The sequence below is a fragment of the Mandrillus leucophaeus genome, unplaced genomic scaffold (genome assembly GCF_000951045.1).
Source record: "Mandrillus leucophaeus isolate KB7577 unplaced genomic scaffold, Mleu.le_1.0 Scaffold6, whole genome shotgun sequence".
NCBI classification, from domain to species: Eukaryota; Metazoa; Chordata; class Mammalia; order Primates; family Cercopithecidae; genus Mandrillus; species Mandrillus leucophaeus.
This window is the reverse complement of record NW_012106474.1, coordinates 4,246,839-4,270,490: the sequence shown is the minus strand read 5'-3', so window position 1 is coordinate 4,270,490 and position 23,652 is coordinate 4,246,839. Positions and strand designations below refer to the sequence as shown.

The 23,652-nt window shown below is 43.9% G+C and overlaps 1 protein-coding gene across 2 annotated transcripts; it reads left to right on the top strand.

Annotated features, from left to right (window-relative positions):
* The first annotated feature begins 1,668 nt into the window (after window positions 1-1,668).
* Window positions 1,669-15,481, top strand: TTLL2 (tubulin tyrosine ligase-like family member 2). Of its 2 annotated transcripts, none has more exons than XM_011999619.1 (3): window positions 1,669-1,799; window positions 11,698-11,854; window positions 13,527-15,481. In XM_011999619.1, the coding sequence occupies exon 3, from the start codon at window positions 13,545-13,547 to the stop codon at window positions 15,102-15,104; it is 1,560 nt and encodes a 519-aa protein (XP_011855009.1). In that variant the 5' UTR covers window positions 1,669-1,799; window positions 11,698-11,854; window positions 13,527-13,544; the 3' UTR covers window positions 15,105-15,481. The 2 variants fall into 2 exon arrangements, with proteins under 2 accessions (XP_011855009.1, XP_011855008.1); XM_011999618.1 differs by having other exon boundaries at window positions 1,686-1,799; window positions 11,698-11,874; window positions 13,532-15,481.
* Window positions 15,482-23,652: the final 8,171 nt, after the last annotated feature.

Below are 23,652 nucleotides of genomic sequence, written 5' to 3'. Positions count from 1 at the left end.
CATCTCCAAGCCTTTCTATGTCTGGTAACCAGGAGTCTCATGGAGAACTGAAGCCAAGGAGAGAACTGAGCCCCATGTGAAATCAGGGAAGTAATCAAAGGGAACCACAAATGGTTTGGGGAAATGTGTTTGCTCCTAGTGCTCACTTCAGAAAAAAATACATTTTTATAAAAAATGCATACTGCATATTTTTCTTGCCGCAGTGCCCTTAGCAGTTTCCTCTTGTCTGGATAGCTTTGCCCTTCTTCTGCCAGATTCCCACGCGGAGAGTTAGCATGAAGTCTCGGAGGTGCAGGTGCAACATCTCCAGTGGAAGGGACAGACGAAACATGGCTGAGTAAATGCAGGATTTACAAATCCACACACCAGTGATCCGAGCCCAGGTGCTCTTGCCTGTGCCAGGATTGCCTTCCCTGGGGGTGCAGGAAGCCCGGATAAAATAACCCCACCCACCCACTCTCCCTCACATGACGCTCAGGAAGACAGTCCTGGTGGAAGAACCTCATTTCACTTCATTTTTACAAAATTTACCCCCACATGTGCTGGGAGGAAAATGATGAATAATTAACAATGCATGAACGTGTCAAACGGAAAAAGAAAAATGCCTTTGAGATTACATCTTATGATTGACTTTTGTTCTTGGTGTGAGGATAAGGAAATTAACCACGTTTCCCTGTGCTTGACAGAATGTAAGCAACCTCTTCAGCGGCTTGGTGTGCCGTTTTTATAGAGTTACGTGAAGCAATTGATGGTTCCTGGAAGATAGTGGTGATGCCTGTAATCGAATAGATGGCAATAAAGCGTTCAACTGTCATCCACAGAGTCAGTCACTTGCCAGAGCCAACATGGGCCAAGGGTAGAGAGTTTACGACTCTGAGACACCTGGCAAGGCCTCTCCAGTTCCAGCAATCCTGAACCTCAGGGGCGGCGGGGAGGCCGTTAGATTAGCGAGGACACAGCCTGAGCTGGAAGGAGGGGTCCAACTGGGATCTCTGACACAAGTATGGGTTAAACAAAAAGTCACATAGTTCATTTTGGAAACTCAACTGCTTTTGTGTAGACATAACTTTTTTTTTTTTTTTGAGACGGAGTCTTGATCTGTCGCCGGGCTGGAGTGCAGTGGTGCAATCTTGGCTCACTGCAATGTCCACCTCCTGGGTTCAAGTGATTCTCCTGCCTCAGCTTCCCGAGCAGCTTGGGATAACAGGCACCCGCCACCGTGACCAGCTAATTTTTGTATTTTTTTTTTTTTAGTAGAGATGGGGTTTCAACTCGATCATGTCCATCTCCTGACCTTGTGATCCACCTGCCTCGGCCTCACAAAGTGCTGGAATTACAAGCATGAGCCACCACGCCCGGCCCACATTAAATGTTTTAAGATTCCATGCAGGTGAAGCAACAGGAGAACCCGGCAAGAACAGACGCCTCCCCGCCAGGCAGCCCACCCAGCCTGCCTCCGTGCACTGGCCTCTGAGGCCTCAGGCATGGGGACTGGCAGGAGGCCCACTGGGGCGGAGAGAGAACGCTGAAGCTTGGAGAAAGGAAGGTGTGATGAAGCCTGGGTCCCTGTCCCTAAGGGGTCCTGACACTCTGGGCCCCGCCCTGAGTCCATGACTGGCCTCCCCTTTGTGAGGGGAGCAGGCCCTGCATCACCAGGCAACCAGCGCTCCCTCCAGCCTCCCGCTCATTTCAGTTGGGCGCAGCAGCTGCTGCACAGAGACCCACAGAAGCCACCCTCGGAACCAGCACCCAGTGAGAAGGCCTGACCTGCGTTCCTCCACACCGACCCAGGTGCTGGGGTAAGTCTAGGAGGAGACATGCAGGATGAGAGGGTGGCCCCACACACACCATTGTCTCAGGACCAGCCCCTTCCCGAGAGCACAGGGGCCGGGGTCGCTAGGAGCCGCGAGTGTGCACTGGGACCCCCGGGGCAATTGGTAGTCAGCCCTTCACACTCCCTCAAAGGAAAAGCAGTCCAGGGTTGTATGAAGTCAGGTACTTTTCAATCCAAAAAGTTCGTATGGTGTCCAGTGCCTCCTGCGGGCTGAGGTGCCAGTTATATAACAGGGCATGAAGTAGACCCAATTCTGAGACTGAAGTTACCAAAGGAGGGGAGTGTAAGTTAAACGCATCCCATAGTGGGTACAGGAAATTCAACTGAATTCAAAGTCGACTGAATGGCCGCTGTGTTCTGGGAGCTGTGACAGATGCTAGGGTTATGAGACTGATCGGGATCACCTGGGAAACACACGTGGCTGTAATTCAGGGCTGAGCATGATTGTTTCCATAGGGTAAGTGTGAAGTGGTGTGGATCCCCCGGGGGAAAAGAGAACCCCCCAGTGGGGGAAAGGAAGGGCTCCGAGGAGGAGGGACATTCATGCTGGGCTTCCTGGGAGAGGTGGCTTCCATCGGCAGAAACTCAGGGGCTCTGGGAGCCTTTGAGGCTGAGGAGGGTGGGCTGAAGCACTGGGCTGCTGTTGTCACACGTGAGCAGGAAGCGGGACGTGACAGGCCGAACAGTGGCCGAGGATGGGTGTAAGGCCCTGAGTGCATGCCGGCCTGTGGCCTCCACACCACAGGCACAGGTCACGGTGAGGGAAGAGACCACACCTGCCCATCTCCCGTCTGCAAAGGGGCAAAGTCAGCTCTCCCAACTTGGGCTAGTGATGGCGTTTGTGTTTCAAGCAGCTCAGTCTACCCCAGGTTTGTTGGAAATGAGGCTACTCTGGGTGTCTCGGGGCTGAGCATACACATGGGACGGTTTGACCTCCGTGACCTTAGAACTTTCTTAAGAAAACAGACCTTTCCTGATAATTAACAGAAAAAATAGTGCATGGTCTCTGGTTTGATAATAAAATATTTTGTGTTTCAAGTGATACAAATTTTTATTCAAAAGAACATTTATGTGGGAAGTTTTTTTAAGTTGGTCAACTCAAAAAACAGGACTGTCTCATCTATAATTGGGGTGAGAAGCATTCTACATTCCATATAAACCGTAAGCCACAGCTGTCAACTATGCATCAGGATAGGTAACCGGCAGGATGTTGACCATTTACAGTCCAAGTGCTTGAGGGCGATTGATCTCCACAAATTTCTTCACTGACCTAGAACAATCCTGCACAAGCCTTGCAGCTACTGCTTGTTCCCACCCAATAAAGGTGGGATATTGTGTATGTCTGCAGCAAGTTTGTCCAACCCGAAGCCCTCAGGTCTCCTGTAACCCAGGAGAGCTTTGAATGTGACCCAACCCAAATTTGTAAACTTTCTGAAAACATCATGAGTTTTTTGTGATTATGTTTTTTGTTTTTAGCTCATCAGCTGTTGTTAGTGTGAGTGTATTTTATGTGTGGCCCAAGATAATTCTTCTTCCAATGTGGCCAGAGAAGCCAAAAGCCTGGATGCCTCTGGTAGACAATGTAAATCAAAGACATTGGCCAAGGCAAATCTCAATCATTTAAGAAGTTTATGTGCCAAGGTTAAGGACGCACCCAGGAAAAAGAACACAGAACCACAGGAAAAGGCCGTGGCTTATGCTTTTTCCCCTGAAGAGGGTCTGGGGACCTTAATAAGCAAAGGGAAAGGAGTGGGCATTGCAGGAAAGAGGAAGAAAAAAAAGGAGAGTCGATAAGAGGGAAGCGGTTGCAATTTTTTGAATCTTTGGTCAGCATTCACTGAATACACATTTTATGCTTAGCATTTGTCTTGCTCAGCGAAACTTCATTTGTATATAAAATGAAATAAACATAGGACAGAGGATGCCATCAGCTATGCATTTGTCTCAGGTAAGCGGAGGGATGACTTTGAGTTCTTTCCTTTGTCCCTTTGTCCCGTGCCTGTGAAGATGAGTTATCATTTTACATTGCCAGGGTGAAATTTAGCAGAGCTATTCTTGGGTAAAGACATTGGAGCCCACCAGGAATTCCCTTGTGAGGGAGGTCTGTATGTAGCTTTTTCATCTTTGCAACCATCTTATTTAGGAGTAAAATAGGAGGCAGGTTTGCCTGATGCACTTCCCAGCTTGACTTTTTCCTTTGGGTTAGTGGGTTTGTGGTCCCGAGATTTATTTTCCTTTTACAACAACTCACTTCTAAATGTGGAACTCACTGTGCTAAGCTGTGTAGAACAACAGCTGTGTGTATGAATTTTACATTCACACCAAGATGACATATAGGTTTTTACATATTTATGGCTTGGCTACATGGGTGGCTACTAACAGTTAAAAAGTGAAGGAAACCATATTTGCACAGGAGAAATGGAAACATACAGGTTATGTATGGTGAATCTCCAGGAATTCCAAGTAAAGCAGGGAAATGCTTTTGTAATTAATCTCTGAAATCCTAAAAGTATAGGTCTTTTTATATAAAAATGTACAGTTTTCTTTCTATCTCTTGCACACGAAAGAGGCAAAGAGCAGCATCGCCTATTCATTGGCCGATGTTTTCTTTGGTTCTCTACGGTGGTGAAAACTCCTTTTACAGCATCTGGTATCAAGGTCACTTAAGAAGGGCCCCTCTCCTTGATCCCAGAATATTTTCTGCTCATTTCAGTTCGATGACAACTGAAATTCCTGGTGTTGAATCATGTGGTTTAACATTTCAGCTGGATCCTGGGTCAAATGGAAAGTGGCTCTGGGGCTGTCTGCCCTTTAAGTAGTGAATGTGCCAAAAAGATAAAATGTGAAGAAAAAGACTCTTAGTTATTTTTGTAGAGTCTGTCTTGGACGGAAGAAAGCACCAAAACTAGGAGCTGTTGGCTAAGGAGGCTGCCGGTCCCTGGGAGCCGCTCTCTCCTACTGCATCCTGTTGTCCCTCAGTCTTTCGGGCAAACCAGTGGTCCCTCATCTAGAGATCAGGATTCCCGCAGTGATGGAATACATTATTTTTGGCTGACTTCCTTGCCATGGGACCCTATACACCCGGGAATATCATCAAGGTATGGAAAAGGGGGGCTCTTCCCCCTTCCTATGCCAGGAGGCTGTGGCCCCTAAGAAATTGGGTTGCTCCCGGTCATTCTGTCTGTGCCCTGATGACATTGACGGGTGTTCTAGTCCTTGAAGAGGGAAGAGCTGTGCTGGCTTCTAAGTGACTCTCTGTTGGCTGCATGGTGGAAGATGCCGTATGTGTTTCCTTGTTCTAGGTGTGTATGCAGTTGGGTTAAATGGTGGCTCAGTACTGAATGGTGGGTGGTATTTTCCTTCCAGGTGAGGACTCTGACCTCAGGAGTTTTCAGCAGGTGGCATTTCACAGTAACGGAGTCTGACATACACAAACAGAACATTCGCCTACATTGCCTGCTCTTGTAGGCTGTGATGTGGTAACGAATCTCCAGGATCCCAGAGTTTACATCCTCTGAGCTTGGTACTGGGTTCTTCACCAGTGATAGTGAGATTCTGGGCAGGGCTTTCCCTACCTATGGAAACAGGCACAAGGCCCTCCACTGTTTGGGCATGCACTCCCACCTCCCTTCCAGGACACTGGTTGGGGGAATAGCTCACATGTGCTCTAGTTTCCTTCTGGAAGCTTCTATGTGGAGGGCTGACTGCACTCTCCTGGGATTCCCAGGCAGGGACTCTTTATATAGTAGGTCTCATTGACAAAAGAGTACTTTCAGTGTCTGCAGTTCAAAGGGCTCAACCCTCCCTCTGTGGCCCCAGCCTCGTTAAGGACCTGCTCGCAGAATCCCTCCCACGGACCACACCTGAAACACAGCCTCCTCAGGAAGTTTTTGGTGGTGCGAGGTGGAGATCATGACGTTGCTGATATAATCAGAAAGCTCCTTGGTAGTTTACATATTATTAGCAAAATTACACTTTTACCACTTCAGAGACTATCATGACTCAACAGTGTGACTTCCCAGTGAGGCTGAAAACCCTCCCTGAGGCCCTGAAAACTCAAATACAGTTTGTCAAAATTTTGAGATTATGTTGGATGACTTCTTTTCAGATAAAGCTTGTAGGCCCGGAGAGCTGTTTTAATTGGGCTGTTCTGTCTATGCTCAGGGTTAAGACTGGGTTGCTTAAATTGACATGTGTTCCAGCTTCTGCCCCAAATAAGTGGCAAATACTGTGAAATAATTCATAATTTCATGTTATATTTTTGTTGTAATATATTTGTATAGTAATTTATATCATATTACATGTCCCTTTGTCTTTTAAATCTGAGTACTGTGAACCTAATTTAATATTCTCTAGATAATTTTAATTATTGATTATAAGCTTTGGCTAACATAAATGGATGCCTTCAGGGCCTAGCCAGGACCCAGCCTCTGCAATCAAGTGCCCCAGACCACTGTGGTTTTATGTGTTATTTGTATCTTTCGTGAATTTTATTATGCTAGTGGTCGTTCTTGTTTGGTTCAGCACCATCTCACCAATTTCCCACCAGCACATCTGATGGATCATAGGCTAGAAGACCAAATATTCAAAGGCATATTTTATAGTATATAAATGTTTCCATGTATATATATACACATACACTCAGATGTCATATGCACACATGTGCACATGTGCACACACACACTGATTTAAGCACTGAGAGTAAAAGTGTAGAACTTACTCTATTTGGTCAAATGTCAGGTTAGTGATGTTTGTTTTCATTCGGAGTAGATATTCCACTGAATTTTGGGTTCAGAGCCAAGAGGGTTAAGTTAGCCATAAATCTCCTGGCTTCCAACCTAGAAAAAAGATGTTATAAAAATGGAGGAAGAATTTTAGGCAGAAATGAGCAATGGAATGGGAATTGTGTATCTATATGACTTACACTCAGTATAGTTTTTCAATGGTTGAAATAAAAACAATGTACTGGCCAGGTGCGGTGGCTCATTCCTGTAGTCCCTGCACTTTGGGAGGCTGAGGCAGGTGGATCACCTGAGGTCAGGAGCTTGAGACCAGTCTGATTGACATGGTGAAGCCTCGTCTCTACTAAAAATACAAAACAAATTATCGAGGCATGGTGGTGCCCACCTGTAATACCAGTTACTTGAGAAGCTGAGGCAGGAGAATTGCTTGAACCAGGGAGGCAGAGGTTGCAGTGCGCCATTGTACTCCAGCCTGGGGGACAAGAGCAAAAATCCATCACACACACACACACACACACACACACACACACACACACAAAGAAAGAAAGAAAAGAAAACAATATACAAAATGTTTTATTCCATTAATGTGAAGGAAAAGATGTAGGCCCTTGTTACCCTCCCTCCCTGCACTCTGGTGTGTTAGTTCATTCATTTATTCCACAAACATGAGGGCACCATGTCCAGGAACACAGATAAAAAAGACAGCCCTGGCCTGGTATTTCAGCCAGCAAGGCAGCCAATGGACATTTCCCAAATCACACAGGCCTCAGGACCAAAATGGGCAGTGAGGGAGGACATTTGGGATGGAGGCTCAGCCAGGGACCCAGGAGGGCAGCAGAGGCATTCCCATGATCGTTTCTGTGGTGCGCAACACTGCAGCACAAGCTCGACAGCACCCCACTAGGCAAGCCTGCAGCTCAACTCCTTGTCCAGCCGGACCCAGTCGCTCCCCGGGTGTGCTGGGAGAACACAGGATGAGGCTGTTGTGTACCAGTGCCCTTCCTGTTCCTGCACAAGTTCGCTTTCTAAGAGCTATTCAGTACAAATGAGTGTCATTTTCTCCTTATTTTCATTATTTTATTTTCTTAACTGAAAAATAATTGTATATATTCATAGGGTACCTAGTGAAGTTTTGTTACATATAATGTACAGCGATCAGATCACAGTAATTAGCGTATCCATTGTCTCAAATAGTTATCATTTCCTGTGGTGGGGATGTTCAATATCCTTCTTCCAGCTATTTGAAACTATTATGTATAATACTACTGTTAACCCTGGTCACCCTGCAGTGGCATAGATCACTAGGACTCCTTCCTCCTGTGTGACTGTGATTTTGTGTGCTTTAAAATATGTCTCCCTATGCCCCCTTCTCCTAGCCTTCCCAGCTTCTAGAATCCTCTGTTGTGCTTATTACTTCAATTAGATACACTGTTTTTTTAGCTTCTATATAGGAGTAAGAACATGCGGTGTTTAACTTTCTGTTCTCAGCTTAGTTCACTTTACATAATGTTCTCCAGTTCCATCCATGATGACATGAATGACAGGATTTCATGCTGTTTTGTGGCTGAATAGTGATAAAGTGAAGTAAATATGACCTGAGAAGGGCTCTGTACTTCTATATTTGAGTCCTTGTGGATGAACCGTAACCCAACTTAATAGGTAGACAAGATTGAAACCCCAACTTAGAAGTGTGCACCTGTAACAATCACTGAGTCCTGGCCAATCCCAGCAGCCGTACTTCAACCACTCATACACTGCTGAGTGTTCAAACCATGTTCAAATAAGGCAAACAGCAACCTGTAACCAATCCAGCTGTTTCTGTACCTCACTCCCGATTTCTATACATCGCTTTACTTTTTATATCTCTAAATTTGTTCTGACGACGAGGCACCCCTGGTGTCTGTCTGAATCTGCTGTGATTCTGAAAGCTGTGCGATTCGTGAATCATTCGTTGCTCAACTAAACTCCTTTAAATTTAATTTGGCTGAAGTTTTTCTTTTAACAATAGTATTCCATTGTTAAAAGGAAAACCTTAGATAAACTAAATGTAACAGAGTTTAACTAAGCAAGAACTATTCACGAATTTGGCAGTCACCAAACCAGAATAGGTTCAAAGACCCCTTACTGTGTCCAGGTGGATGAGAATTCATGGAGAGAAAAAGGAAAGTGAGGCGTGGAAAATGGAAGTGAGGTACAGGACCTCCTGGTCGTTACAGCACCAGGTTTGCCTTTTTTGAACATGGTTTGAGCAGTTGACCACCTGCGATTGGCTGATCAGTAGTGTGCTCGTCACTGCTTGTTGATTAGTACAAGAGTGGGTTACAGTCTGTTTACCCTCCCCTTAGCTGACAGCTCCCTGTGTATGAAGAATCCTTTAGACCCAACTTATAAGGAGGCAGCATGAGACTAAACTGAATAGAGCAGATACCACATTTCCCGTATGCATCTGTCCCTGAATGGACCCCTGGGCAGATTCCAGATCTTGGCTGTTGTGACTGTACTGCAGTAAACACGGGGTGCGGATGCCTTTTGGATGAACTGTTTCCTTTCCTTCCGACAGAGGCCAGTGTGGGGGGAGCTGCAGGATCATGGGTGGTTCTGTTTGTAATTTTATGAGGAGGCTCCGTGCTGCTCTCCACAGCGGCCGTACTGGTTTTCATTCCCACCAACAGTGTATGAGTCCCCTTTTGTCCACATCCTCACCAGCCAGCCCCCTTCACTGAAAGAAGAAATAATCATATATAATTACGATATAATATTAATATATCTCATTAACTGTTATCACTGTGTTCTATATTTATTTCGTGTAGTATATATTATTGTTGTATACTAATCTGTATTCGGTATTAATAATATACTATTTAGCATATAAATTAAGCATATAATTAAATCAGTTCCCTGTCATGGGTCGTGGGTGATGTTGCTCATCCCCATCCTCCTTCCCAGCGATGGGGACTTTGTCCCCTCAGCGCAGACCAAGGAAGAAAATCTGCAGGGAGAGCTGTCCTGTTACCATAGGGACGAGAGTCCCTCTGAGACAAGACAGTGGCTTTGCTCATTGGCTCAGCTGCCCTGTTCCAGAACAGGGCCTCGGCCTCACCCTTGCAGAGCTAAAAATTGCACTGAAGAGGTTGTGGTCTTGTTTGTTCCAAACAGGCAGCCTCTACCCCACAGGCAGACTCCACCGCTACAGCTGGGGTGATGGAAATCCTCAGGCAGCTTTAAAAACAGCATTTGCTTCCTTCAGAAGTGGGAGGTGGAGCCATTTAACTGAAAAGAAGCATTTCCTCCCCGTTGTGTGGGCCTCGGGGGTCTCCTCCCCACCTCTGTCCCCCACCCTGGGATGATGGCCAAGCAGGCCACACACTGAGCCACACCCCAGCCCGCACCCCGGCCCTCTTCACAGCCACAGGACAAGGTCCTGGCCCTCCCTCTCATGCCAGGGCCTGCAGATGTGTCCCAGCTGATTTTAACAAACTGCACATGCTTCCCCCACACACAATCAAACCAACCACTGGCTGTGGTCAGCATCTTCACGTCTGAGAAAGGCAGGATACAAGACATCTGCGGTAGTTCCAAAAGGACTCTGAGAAGAAAAAACTCTTGAGTATGCGTTGCTCTCTGGAGGACACTCCAATGGGAAGGCGGATGTGTAGTCAAAATGGGGTCCCCAACCTGGCATGGCTTATCTGGGCAGCCCCGGGAAGGGGCAAAGCCTCATGAACCGCTCCAGGGAGGGCCGGCCACTCCTCTTGCTGCTGTGCGGAGAAGGAACTGAGGTTTGCAGACCTCCCCTGTCTCGGACCAGCACTCACTGACCAGGCACCATGGAACCTGGAGGGGCCGGGCCGGGCCCCAGGAGCCAATTCCAGGGGAAGCAGGGCTCAGGCCAGGGCGCGCCAGGTCTCTAGAGCCTCTGATGCGACGTTCTCAAGGATAGGAAAAGGTGGGGGTGCCAGAGACTGCACGACATTCAGTCTGCAGTCTGGTGCGGTGTCCCCACATTGATTTGTGAAATGGCGACTGAGCTTCCACAAGATTCGAGAGGGAGCTGTGATCAGATAAGTCTGGAAAACAGCGTATTTCTTGGCGATAGAAAAAATACATTTTTAACTTTGTTTAATCCAATATCCATGGTTATTCCACTCTGGATTTCCTCCTACCCACACATGCCCACACATACACACACAGCACACACAAAACACATACACACAGATAACACACACAACATACAACACACAGACATGCAACACACCACACACACAACACATGCATAACATGCACACAGTACATACCCACAACACACACACAACACAAAACATACACACAATATAAGCAGCATACGCACAACACACACAACATACACACACAGCACATACAACACACACAACACATGAAACACAGCACATGTACATACCACATATAACACAGAATACACATTCACATATACACACACAGCAGACATAGCACATACAACACACCACATGCAATACAACACACACTCATACACAACATAAAACATAACAACAAATAGCACAAACATAACACACACCACATACAACACATGACACACACACGATGCATACAACACAATACACAATACACACATAACATAAACACACAGCACATACAACACACAAACTTATGCATACCACATGCAACACACAACACACACAACATACATACATCACAAGCAACACACACTACTCATACAACATACACACAACACAAAGCACACATACATGCTAGATGCAACACAACACACGACACACATGCATGCCATATGCAACACACAATACACTCACAACACACAACATACAACACATACCACATGTGACACACAATACACACAAGCACACAAAACACACAATACACACAACATGCACAGACAATACAGAAACAACAAACACACTCAACAGGCACAACATAGTCACATACACACACACACTCTGCTTGAAACACTTATTAATAGCATGGAAAAGAGTTTGAAAGCATTACTGTAAACTGGGACGATTGAATTTTAATAACCATGATGGATTGATCAATTCTGTATGTTCCTTGTCAAAGCAACAGCAACACTGGAGAACTGTGTGTTCATTGTTGATGCTGCTTTGTTCACAGATCTTTGAGAACCACCACCCCAGCCTGTACCCTTAACGTTCCATCTGAGGCAAACTACACTGAGCAGCTGCCTGCAGGCCTGGGAGCAAGGTTACAGGAAGCAGGTGTCTCCATCCCTCCCTGGCGAGGCTGCCCAACATCAACACTGGAGAAAAAGGTGGGTGGGCAAGCCAGGTAGTTCCTTCCTTCCTTCCTCCCTTCCTTCCTTCCTTCCTTCCTTCCCTCCTTTCCTCCTTCCTTTCCTCCTTTTTTCCCCTCCCCTCTTCCTTTTTCTTTTTCTTTCCTCCTCTCCTTCCTTTCCTTCCTCCTTCTTGCCCTCCCTCCTTCCTTCTCTCCTTCCTTCCCTCCCTCCTTCCTGCCCTCCATCCTTCCTCCTTTTCTACTCTTTCCTTCCCTCATATCCTCCTTCCTTCCTTCCCTTCCTCCCTCCTTCCTTTCTTGTGAAACCTTCACTGAAAGTACAGCATCTGTCAAAACATGCTTTTTATATCAATCAGAAATTTTCAAATACTATAGAATTTCTGCCAAGTAAGTTATTTATATCATTATGTGATCAATTTTGCATGAACAGTACAAATCAAAATCACCTTAACTTGAAAATTTCGATGAGCACATTGTCTCAGGACTTTGAAATACATACATTTTTACCAAGAGGCTTTGACATTTTTTACCTTTTCTCTAGATCTTAATGAAACATCACACTTCATCATCAGTTATGATCTTCTTAAGAATTATTCTGCTTTCCTTCTTTGAAGTTCAAAAGAATATTTCAAATCTGCATTTTATCTTTTAAAATGTGAGGCAAAATCTCCACATTATTATTTTAACTGAATAGGTTTTAAAAACTTAAGTTGTTCTTTTCGACTCTCCTTCTCACTAATAACCACTTATTTGAGTGACGCAAGCCTCTGCGCACCGAAACCCCTCCAGTGGGCCTGACGGGTCAGGAGGGTGCTTGGGGAACCACGGCAGATGCCTGGCCTTCTTAAATTTCTCAGGCTAATAGAACTCTTACTAATGTTATGATGTCATTGTTTCACACCTCTTGTAACGTACTTGAATTCATTTAACTAAATAAAAGTTGACATTCGTGTTTTGTTCTTAATCATGCTCACTTTTTAGGCCAACAGGATATGCCACAGATATGGGTCTGCAGGGACTCAGTGCTCAAAAGTCTGATGGAGTATTTGCAAACATTTTTAACATGTTACTAACACAATGCAATAGCAGGGTAAAATCTGAAGAATACAGATTTTATTGTTTGCATAGATTATAAGATATTATTGTTGGCTGGGTGCAGTGGCTCAAGCCTGTAATCCCAGCACTTTGGGAGGCCGAGACGGGCGGATCATGAGGTCAGGAGATCAAGACCATCCTGGCTGACACAGTGAAACCCCGTCTCCACTAAAAAATACAAAAAACTAGCCGGGCGAGGTGGTGGGAGCCTGTAGTCCCAGCTACTCGGGAGGCTGAGGCAGGAGAATGGCGTGAACCCGGGAGGCGGAGCTTGCAGTGAGCTGAGATCCGGCCACTGTACTCCAGCCTGGGCGACAGAGCGAGACTCTGTCTCAAAAAAGAAAAAAAGATATTATTGTTGTATACAATACTATGTATACAATATGTTGTATACAGGACAAGATGGATTTAGTCTAATAAAGGGAGCAGAGATGGGTGCATTGGTGAAGAGATGTGGGTGTCCAGTGAGACTGCACAGTGGAGGGTGGGCAGGCAGGACAGCTGGCAGCACTAGGTGCATACTTTCATCAGAAGAATCTACTAGGTTATGGTCTCGACCACTCTCCTAACCTTTCTCAATGATTCATTTTTAGAAAAGAAAACCTCAATTGATGGAGGAAGATGAATCTTCAGGGGCCCTCTTGAAGCCACTGGTTTTTCGTGTTGACGAGACCACCCCGCCTGTGGTGCAAAGCGTCCTCCTGGAGCGGGGGTGGAATAAGTTTGACGAGCAGGAGCAGAACGCGGAGGACTGGAACCTGTACTGGAGGACGTCCTCTTTCCGAATGACCGAACACATCAATGTTAAACCGTGGCAGCAGCTAAACCACCACCCTGGAACCACCAAGCTTACCAGGAAAGACTGTTTGGCCAAACACCTGAAGCATATGAGGAGGATGTACGGCACTTCCCTGTACCAGTTCATCCCCCTGACCTTCGTCATGCCCAATGACTACACCAAGTTTGTGGCTGAATACTTTCAGGAGAGGCAGATGCTGGGCACCAAGCGTAGCTATTGGATTTGCAAGCCTGCTGAGTTATCTCGTGGGAGGGGGATACTAATTTTCAGTGACTTCAAAGACTTCATCGTTGATGATATGTACATAGTGCAGAAATATATCTCCAACCCTTTACTGATTGGCAGGTATAAGTGTGATCTCCGCATCTACGTTTGTGTTACCGGCTTTAAGCCTTTGACCATTTATGTTTATCAGGAAGGGTTGGTTCGGTTTGCCACGGAAAAGTTTGACCTCAGTAACCTGCAAAACAATTACGCCCATTTGACCAACAGCAGCATTAATAAATCCGGGGCCTCTTATGAGAAGATCAAAGAAGTGATTGGTCATGGTTGTAAGTGGACGCTCAGCAGATTTTTTTCCTACCTCCGTAGCTGGGATGTGGACGATCTGCTTTTGTGGAAGAAAATCCACCGCATGGTTATTCTCACCATTCTCGCCATCGCGCCCTCCGTCCCCTCTGCTGCCAATTGCTTTGAGCTCTTTGGGTTTGATATTTTGATTGACGACAGCTTGAAACCGTGGCTTCTAGAGGTCAACTGCAGCCCAGCCTTGACCTTGGATTGTTCAACGGATGTGTTGAAGAGAAAACTTGTCCACGATATTATTGACCTGATTTACTTAAACGGTCTAAGAAATGAGGGGAGAGAAGCCAGTAACGCCACACATAGAAATTCCAACATCGACACTGCAAAAAGTGACAGAGGTGGGCTTGATGCTCATGACTGTCTTCCTTATGAGTCTCTTTCATTCACAAGCAGAATGTACAACAAGGATGACTCTGTGGTGGAGAAAGCTGTGAGTGTGCATCCTAAAGCTGCACCTGCCTCCCAGCTGGAAGGAGAGATGAGTGGGCAGGAGGATTTTCATCTGTCAACAAAGGAGATGGCACAAAGCAAGCCCAAGATACGGAGCAGGCACACGCCTCACAAGACACTCATGCCCTACGCGTCCCTCTTCCAGTCGCACTCCTGCAAGACCAAGACCTCCCCGCGTGTCCTCTCAGACCACGGCAAAGCTCCAGATCCCCAAGCAGGCAACTTCGTTCTTGTTTTTCCTTTCAATGAAGCGACTCTCGGAGCTTCCAGAAATGGATTAAATGTCAAAAGAATAATCCAAGAGCTCCAGAAACTAATGAATAAGCAACATTCCTAAGTGGTAAAAAATAAATCAAGGAAAAGTGACATGGATTTTTAAAAACCAAGGATTCCTATCCCAGAGAAAGCAATAGTTCAAGTTCCTAACCTGTGCCACCAGCATGTTAACTATGTCATTGGAACTGAAGATGTGGCTGTATGTATAAATATAACAGCTCTGACAAAGCACAATATGTTCAAGTGGTGATTAAACTACACTACATCACATGTTTATTTGCTCAGGTGTCTTGAAAGAATTCTACAAATGCCACACAGCCTTCTACCAGTAATTGACTATGCTATGCTACGATTATGCTATGTATGTATTTAAACAGGAGAAAAAGATTATTCTAATATTTTTAAAGGATTATTAGGTGAAAACAGTACAAAAGAGGCCAGGAGATAACTTTCTGTGTTTTTTTTAATCAACTATTTATTTGTGAAAATTATTTTGTTAACTTAAAGATCAGACAATCATTCAGAGTGAGATAAATCACTGAAAGCCCTAATGACCCTGTTGTTTACAAATCCTGGGCTCTAAATCAGGCTTGGTACCAAAGAGCTCCCTGTGGGGGCATCCTTCCGCTGTATTTAAATAGTGGCCCCCTTGGCCTTGTCACCATTTGGTTACCATCACAGCATGCGAGGTCACGGCCTCCCCGATCAAAGTATGCTGTCATTCCTGCCACATACATAAAAATTCCAGTAGGTTACTTGAAAACATTATTCTAGTGAAAGTAGTCAGACACAAAGGCCACATGTTGTATGACTCCGTTGATATGGAATGTCAGAATTGGCAAATCCTTCGAAAGCAGATTGGTGGTTTAGGGGAGGGGTAATGAGGAGTGCCTGCTAATGGGTAGGGGGCTTCCCTTTGGGGTGATGAAAATGTTCTGGGACTATATAGAGGTGATGGTTGTACAACATGGGGAATTCACTAAATATCACTAATGGTACATTTTATGTTGTGTGTGTTTTACCACAATAAAAAAGTTAAAAGTTGGCCATGGTGGCTCATACCTTCGATACCAGCATTTTAGGAGGACAAGGTAGGAGGATCTCTTGAGCCCAGGTGTTTAAGACCAGTTTGGGCAACATAACAAGAATCTTCTTACTTAAAAAAAAAAAAAGAAAACAAATTTAAAAAAAAAAAAAAAGGTGGGGATGGGGAAGCGCAGACAGGCTATCTCCCAGCAGGTTCCTGGGTGGGCAGGCCTGCTCACGGGTCATAGCTGAGAAGAGCCATTTGAGGAGACTCACCGTGGACCAAGGTCAGAAGCCAGCCTGCAGGGGCACTGCTGGACGCATGCCTCCAGGGTCCCCAGGTGGACAGAACCACTCTCAGTCTGCGGGCAGGAGGGGCCAGGACTGAGGTCCAAGGCCCTTTGAGGATCTACCGTAGGACAGAGGTTGGCAAGCCTACTCCGGGGACGGAATGGTGTGTCTCCTGGAAGAACCCTGGCTGGGCAGAACTCTCCCAGACACAGCCTAGAAGGAAGGGCTAGACCCAAGCCCCAGGGCTGTGTCAGGATCTGCAAGGGTTCAAGTTCGTTAAGCTCCACCCAGGGGCACTGGTGAGTGAGACTCCAGCAGTTGCCCATGTGACTGGAACTTCTCCTGGGTGGCAGTAGAGTGGGGCTGGAGTCAGCATTCAGGGCTTGTTCAGGCTCTGCAATGGGATGGAGGCCAGCAACCCTATCCTGGGTGGCCTAGACCGGCGAGTCTCCCAGCAGGCCCCTGTGTTGGTAAGAGGGCTCCTGGGTCACAGCTGAGAGGGCCTAGAGCCAAGAGAGGGTCCCGTCAACATCTGCTGTGGAACAAGACCCTCTGCAAGCCTCTGGGTGTTTCAGATGGGTGAGTCTGTCTCTGGGTCCTCGTGGGAGCAGAATTAACGTGGAACCACAGCTGATGGGGACTGATGCCAAGGCATAGGGTAATTTTCAGGTCCACAGCTGGGACCATGTTGGTGGACCTGCCTGCTGAGGCACTGCTGTGCATGACTTCTCCTGGACTCCTTGGCAGATGGTTTAGGTAGACTGGAAGTGAAGGGATGGAAAAAGATATTTCAGGCAAATGGAAACAAAAGAGAGCAAAAATGGCTCTCCTTATATCTGACAAAACAGACTTTAAGTCAGTAACTGTAAAAAGAGACAAAGGTGGTCCTTACGTAATAATAAAAGGGTCTATTCATCAAGAGCATGTTACAATTTTAAAGTCTATGCACCCAACTTTGGGCCACCTAAATATGTAAAGCCAATAATAATCAATCTGAAGGGAGACATAGAATGCAATATGGTAGCAGCAGGAGGGCTTCAATACCTGGCTTTCAACAGCAGACAGATCATCCAGACAGAAAATCAATAAGGAAACATTGGGCTTGGACCTCACATTGGACCTAACAGTCATGTACAGAACATTCTCCAGGATAGATCATAGGTTAGGCCACAAAGCAAGTCTTGGCAACTTTTAGAAGACTGGATTCATATCAGGTTTCTTTTCTGACCACAGTGGAATAAAAATAGACATCAAAAACAGGATGAATTTTTTTTAAAAATCACAAATATGTGGAAATTAAGCAATATGCTCCTGAACAACCACTGCGTCAAAGAAGAAATTAAGAAGGAAATTTAAAAATATCTTGAGACAAATGAAAATGGAAACACAATGTAACAAAATTTATGGGATGCAGCAAAAGAAGTTATAAAAGAAAAGTTTATACCATTAAATGGCCATATAAAAAAAATCTCAAATAAACATCTGAACAATGTATTTCAGGGAACTAGAAGAATAAACTCAACCCAAAGTCAGGAGAAGAAAGGAAATAAAAACCAGAGCAGAAATAAATGAAATAGATACTAGAAAAACAACAGAAAAGAACAATGAAACTACTTGCATTTTTAAAACCATAAAAAGATTGTTAAACCTTTCACCAAATGAGGAAAAAAAAAAGATGACAATAAAATCAGAAATGAAAGAGGAGACATTGCAATTGACACCATAGAAATACAAATAATCATAAGAATCATAAGAGACTATTGTGAATAATTATATTCCAAATAATTGGATAACCTAAGAAAAATGGATAAATTTCTAGACACATACAACCTACCAAGACTTAATCATGAAGAAATGGAAAGCCTGAATAGACCAATAAGTAAGGAGATTGAATCCATAATAGAAAGTCACTCATTAAAGAAAAGTCCAGGACCTGATGACTTCACTTCTAAATTCTACCAAATATTTAGAGAAGAACAATTACCAGTGCTCCTCAATTATTCCAAAAACCTGAGGAAAAGAAAATACTTCCAAACTCATTTTACAAGGCCAGATAAGGACACTACAAGAAAGAAAATTATAGCCCAATATCTCTGATGAACAGATGCAAAAATCCTCAACAAAATACTAGCAAACTGAATTCAACAGCTCTTCAAAGGATCAGAATCAAGTAGATTTTCCCCTGGGATCTGAGGATGGTTCAACATAGGCAAATTAATAAATATAATACCCCATATTAACAGAACGAAGGGCAAAAATCATTTGGTCATCTTGATAGACACACACAAAAGGATCTGACAAATTCAAAAACCTTTCATGATAAAAATTCTCAGCAAAGTAGAATCAAAGCAGGTACCTCAACACAATAAAGACCGCATATGGCAAGACTGTGGCTCACATCATACTCAATAGTGAAATGTTGAAAGCTTTTCCTCTAAGGTCAGGAACAACATGAGGATACCTGCTTTCACCACTTCTGCTCAACATAATACTGGAAGTCCTAGCCAGTATTAAGAAAAGAAAACAAAGCATACAAATAAGAAAGAAAGAAATGAAATTGTCTCTGTTTGTTGATGACATAATCTTATACATAGAAAACACTGGCGATCCCACCCCAGACTGTTGCAAACTCAAACAAATTCAGTAAAGTTGCAGGATATAAAATCAACAAGCAAAAAGCAGTTACATTTCTACACACTAACAACACACCATATAAAAAAGAAATTAAGAAAACAATCCCATTAACAATAACATCAAAACAATAAAAATACTTAGCAGTAAATTTAACCAGAGGTGAAAAATATGTATACGGAAAACTATAAAATGTGATGCAAGAAATTGAATATGACACATATTAAAAGATTATCCTGTGTTCATAAACTGTAAGAATGAACATTGTTAAAATGTCTGTACTATCCAAAGCAATCTACAGATTCAACACAATTCCTATCGAAAAATCCCAATATCATTTTTCATAGAAATAGAAAACACAATCCTAAAGTTTGTATGGAACCACAAAAGACCCCAAATAACCACAGCAATCCTGAACATAGAGAACAGAGCTAGAAGCATAGCACTATTTGTTTTCAAAACAGATTACAAAGCTAGACTAACCAAACCAGCATAGTGTTCGCATGAACACATACACATCGACCAGTGGGACAGGATAGAGAGGCCAGAAATCAAGCCACGTATTTACGGGGAATTGATCTTAGACTGAGGTGTCAAGAACACACAATAGGAAAGAGCAGTCTCTTCAGTAACTGGTGCTGGGAAAACTAAGTGCAGAAAGATGAGACTGGATCTTTTATTCACACCATATACAAAAATCAACTCAAAATGGATTAGAGGCCCAAACAAAAGACCTGAAACTGTGCAACTACTAGAACAAAACATAAGGAAGAAGCTGCACAACACTGGTCTGGCAATGATTTCTTGGATATCACCCCAAAAGCCTAGGTAACAAAAGCAAAAATAAATGGGATTAGATCAAACTAAAAAGCGCCTACACAGCAAAGGAAACAACAGAGGGGAGACGCAACCCATAGGCTGGGAGGAAATATTTGTAAACTCTGTATGTGATAAGGAGCTAGTTTCAAAAATACATTTAAAAATTCAGATACCAGCAAAGGACCTGAATAGACATTCTCAAAAGAAAACATACGTATGGCCAAGAGACACATGAAAAAATGCTCAATATCACGAAGCACCAGGGAAATGCAAATTAAAACTACAAGAGCACTTCATACCTGTTAGAATGGATATTATTAAAAAGATGATCCATTATAATATCCATTACAATATCCCTTCTAACAGGTATGAAGTGATATCACACTTGGTGTTTTGCTGGGGATATGGAGAAAAGGAAGCCTTTGTAATTATATAATGTAAATTAATACAGCCATTGTTTTAAAAAGTGTGGATGTTCCTCAAGAAACAAAAAATGGAATTACCATATGATCCAGCAATCCCACTTCTGGGTACATTTCCAAGAGAAATGAAATCAACATGTCAAAGAGATGTCTGCACCCCCATGTTCCTGGCATCATTATTTCCCATAAGATACAGAAGCAACCGAAGTGTCCAACCACAGATGAGTGGATAAAGAAAGGCTGGTGTATATCTACAATGAAACACTATTCAGCCTTTAAAAAAGAACGACACCCTGTCATTTGTGACAACATGGGTAAACCTGGAACACATTATGCTAAGTGAAGTAAGCCGGGGCAGAAAAATAAATATCACAGGGCTTCCCTTGTACGTGTAATCTAAAAATGTTAAATTCATTGAAGTAGAGAGTAGAATGCTGGTTACCAGAGGCTGAGGAAGGGGGTGGGCGTGACAAATGAAGAAATGCTAGTCAAAGGGTACAAAGTTTCAGCGAGGTGGAAGAACTAAGTTCTAGGAAGCCGTGGTGGGGAGATGCTGTGGGAGGGGCTGGGGGAAGCGGCTGTGCTCTTGGTTGGCCAAGTGGAAGCCGATATATCTTGGTCTGTGGGCCTGGCCGAGGCGATGTAGCTCTCCTGGGAGCAGAGAATCACCCTGGCAGGAACGTGGAATCCTGTCCGAGTTCTTCCCATTTGGTATCAACAGCATTTTATTTCAGCACAGCACATACTCATCTGAAGCCTTCACTGGAGTGCAGAGTACAGACTCACCTTGCTTGTAACTACTGATCCTATGCTCATACAGTACCTAAACAATGTGCTCGAACAACCAAAGGATTGGCTATACAAATGTTCAGTTCATAAACGGGCCACAGTCCTTGCAAATATTGAAAGTCGTGATGTCCTTGAAGGAAGGCACTTTGATACTGAGTGTGACAAGACTGCAAAAGATGACGGTGCACCCAAAGAACAGATAGCACACCCAGAAAAAGGAGGACAGGTAACCCAGAGAAAAGATGACAGTGAACCCAGAGAAAAGACGACAGTGCACCCAGAGAAAGGAGGACAGTGAACCCAGAGAAAAGCCTCAGAAAGCTATCCAGGACAAAATTCATCCAGTGATCAGATGAAGCACAGTTAGTGACATTTCTGCAACTGTTGAATTTTCTTGTTCATTTGATCTATGATTTATGCAAAGATCTGGTTGTACCTGGAAGATGGGAAAGAGTGGGGACCACAGTTCATGATCAGTGCGAGGAAGTTTGCCTTCGTTCATTTACTGCTACATCCACACAGCTCACAGCATGGTGGCCCACAAAATCTTGTCAATGACTACGGATGACATGAGGAAGATAATGTAATTTTCAAATGTGGTTTTCCTGAAACCAAGTCAACTATAGCTGATACGTTTTATTTCACTGCTTAATGTTTACATTAGAAAAACTAGTATTATACTTTACTGAACTATGTGTAATTGTTCCATGTTTTTTGATACCTGTTTGACTTACCATGGGGTTGACATAATGAATTTATTGCACATTGTTCAAAAGGAACCAGGAGGTTTTTGTCGGCACCGTAATGTAAATTCCATTGTAGATGGTAACTGTAGATGGAAAAATTTTTGCTATAAAATGAAATGCTTCCCTAAATCAGACATTTTGGTCCAGTAGCTTGACTCAGTATAGATAGAGAGATATTTAAGTATAAAATACAATGAAAGCAGTCTAAATATTTAGAATCTTGGTTTAGATCCTGAAAGTAACTAATAATCCATAAGCAATGCAATATTACTCTGCTGGGTCCTTTTCACATTTATTTCATTATCTAGCTTTCCATATTGAATAAATTTACAGATTTAATTTATATAACTTGAATCTGTGAAGGAACGGATATTTCTACTGTTTAATGTCCTGTGATGCAGAACTCTTGAAAAAATTTTATGTTTTATATAATCAAACTTTAAGCAAAAAATGAAGAAATAAAGTTAAACATGTTTATTATTATTATTATTATTATTTTTGAGGCAGAGTCTCGCTCTGTCGCCAGGCTGGAGTGCAATAGCACCATCTCGGCTCACTGCAACTTCCATCTCATGGGTTCAAGCCATTCTCCTGCCTCAGTTTCCTGAGTAGCTGTTACTACAGGCACATGCCACCACGCCCAGCTAATTTTTGCATTTTTAGTAGAGACGGGGTTTCACTATGTTGGCCAGGATGGTCTTGAACTCCTGACCTCGTGATCTGCCCACCTTGGCCTCCCAAAGTGCTGGGATGAAAGAAGTTCTAGTGATCTATTGCATAGCATGGTGACGACAGTCAATGAGTATATATTTCAAAATTGCTAAAATAATAGATTTTCAATGTTTTCTTCACACAAAAAAAATGATGCCTGTAAAGTAATGGATAAGTTATTTATCTTGATTCAATCATTCCACAATGCAAACTTACATCAAAACTCCACATTGTACCTAATAAATATATACAATTACTGTTGGTTGAAATTATTTTGAAAGAGGCAAGATTAAGCTGTTGCAAATAGGGATGCAGAGTGGACGGCACAACTGCGAACAGCAAGGGTCACTGTCAGGGTCAAGAGAGCGACGACTAACCGTGGCTGGGTGCACAGGGAGACTGCGGGTACAGCTGACAAAGCCTATGATCTCAGCCAGGCTTGCGGGTGTGTGCCTGTGATTCCAGCTACTCGAGAGGCTGATGCAGGAGAATTGCTTGAACCTGGGAGGCAGAGGTTGCAGTGAGCTGAGATCGCACGACCCTGGGCGATAGAGTGAGAGTCTGTCTTAAAAAAAAGAAGGCTATGACTTAATGACTTGACATGCATGGAGTTCAGAGAAAAGGCAAGAGACAAAACATGGTCCAGGGAATTTAGACCTGAGACTGGAATGAACACTTTGTTCATTGCCTGTTTTCATGCATTTGTACATTTATACGCTCTCAACCCTGTTCCAGGAAAGATTTAAAGGACATAAGTAAGAATGCAAGCCCGTCAAGGCTATTCTGATTTTAAATGTCAGTTCAGCTCCTACTTTCTGGGGTTTGGCAAATCGAGTTAAGGGCCTTTTCCTCAAATGCTCAAACATTCCGATCAGACTAAAGCAAGCAACTGGAATCACTTGAAACCCAGAGACCAGATTCCATTCTCCCTCCGTTTTTTGAAATCGTCACTTCTTTATCACCAGCTGGGTTTTGATGACTCTTCAGGTGTAAAGGTCAACCTCATAGAAATGGGAAAACCTGTGTTGTTAGGAAGGCTGGTTTTAAGTGAGCATTTGAAGTTTTAGGGCAAGAATAGCCTCGGGCCATCTGTCAGGAAAAGCTGCCACATCTGGGCAGTGTCTCTCCTAGGGTGAAACGTGCGCAGATTAAACTGAAGAAATAACGAGCTCAC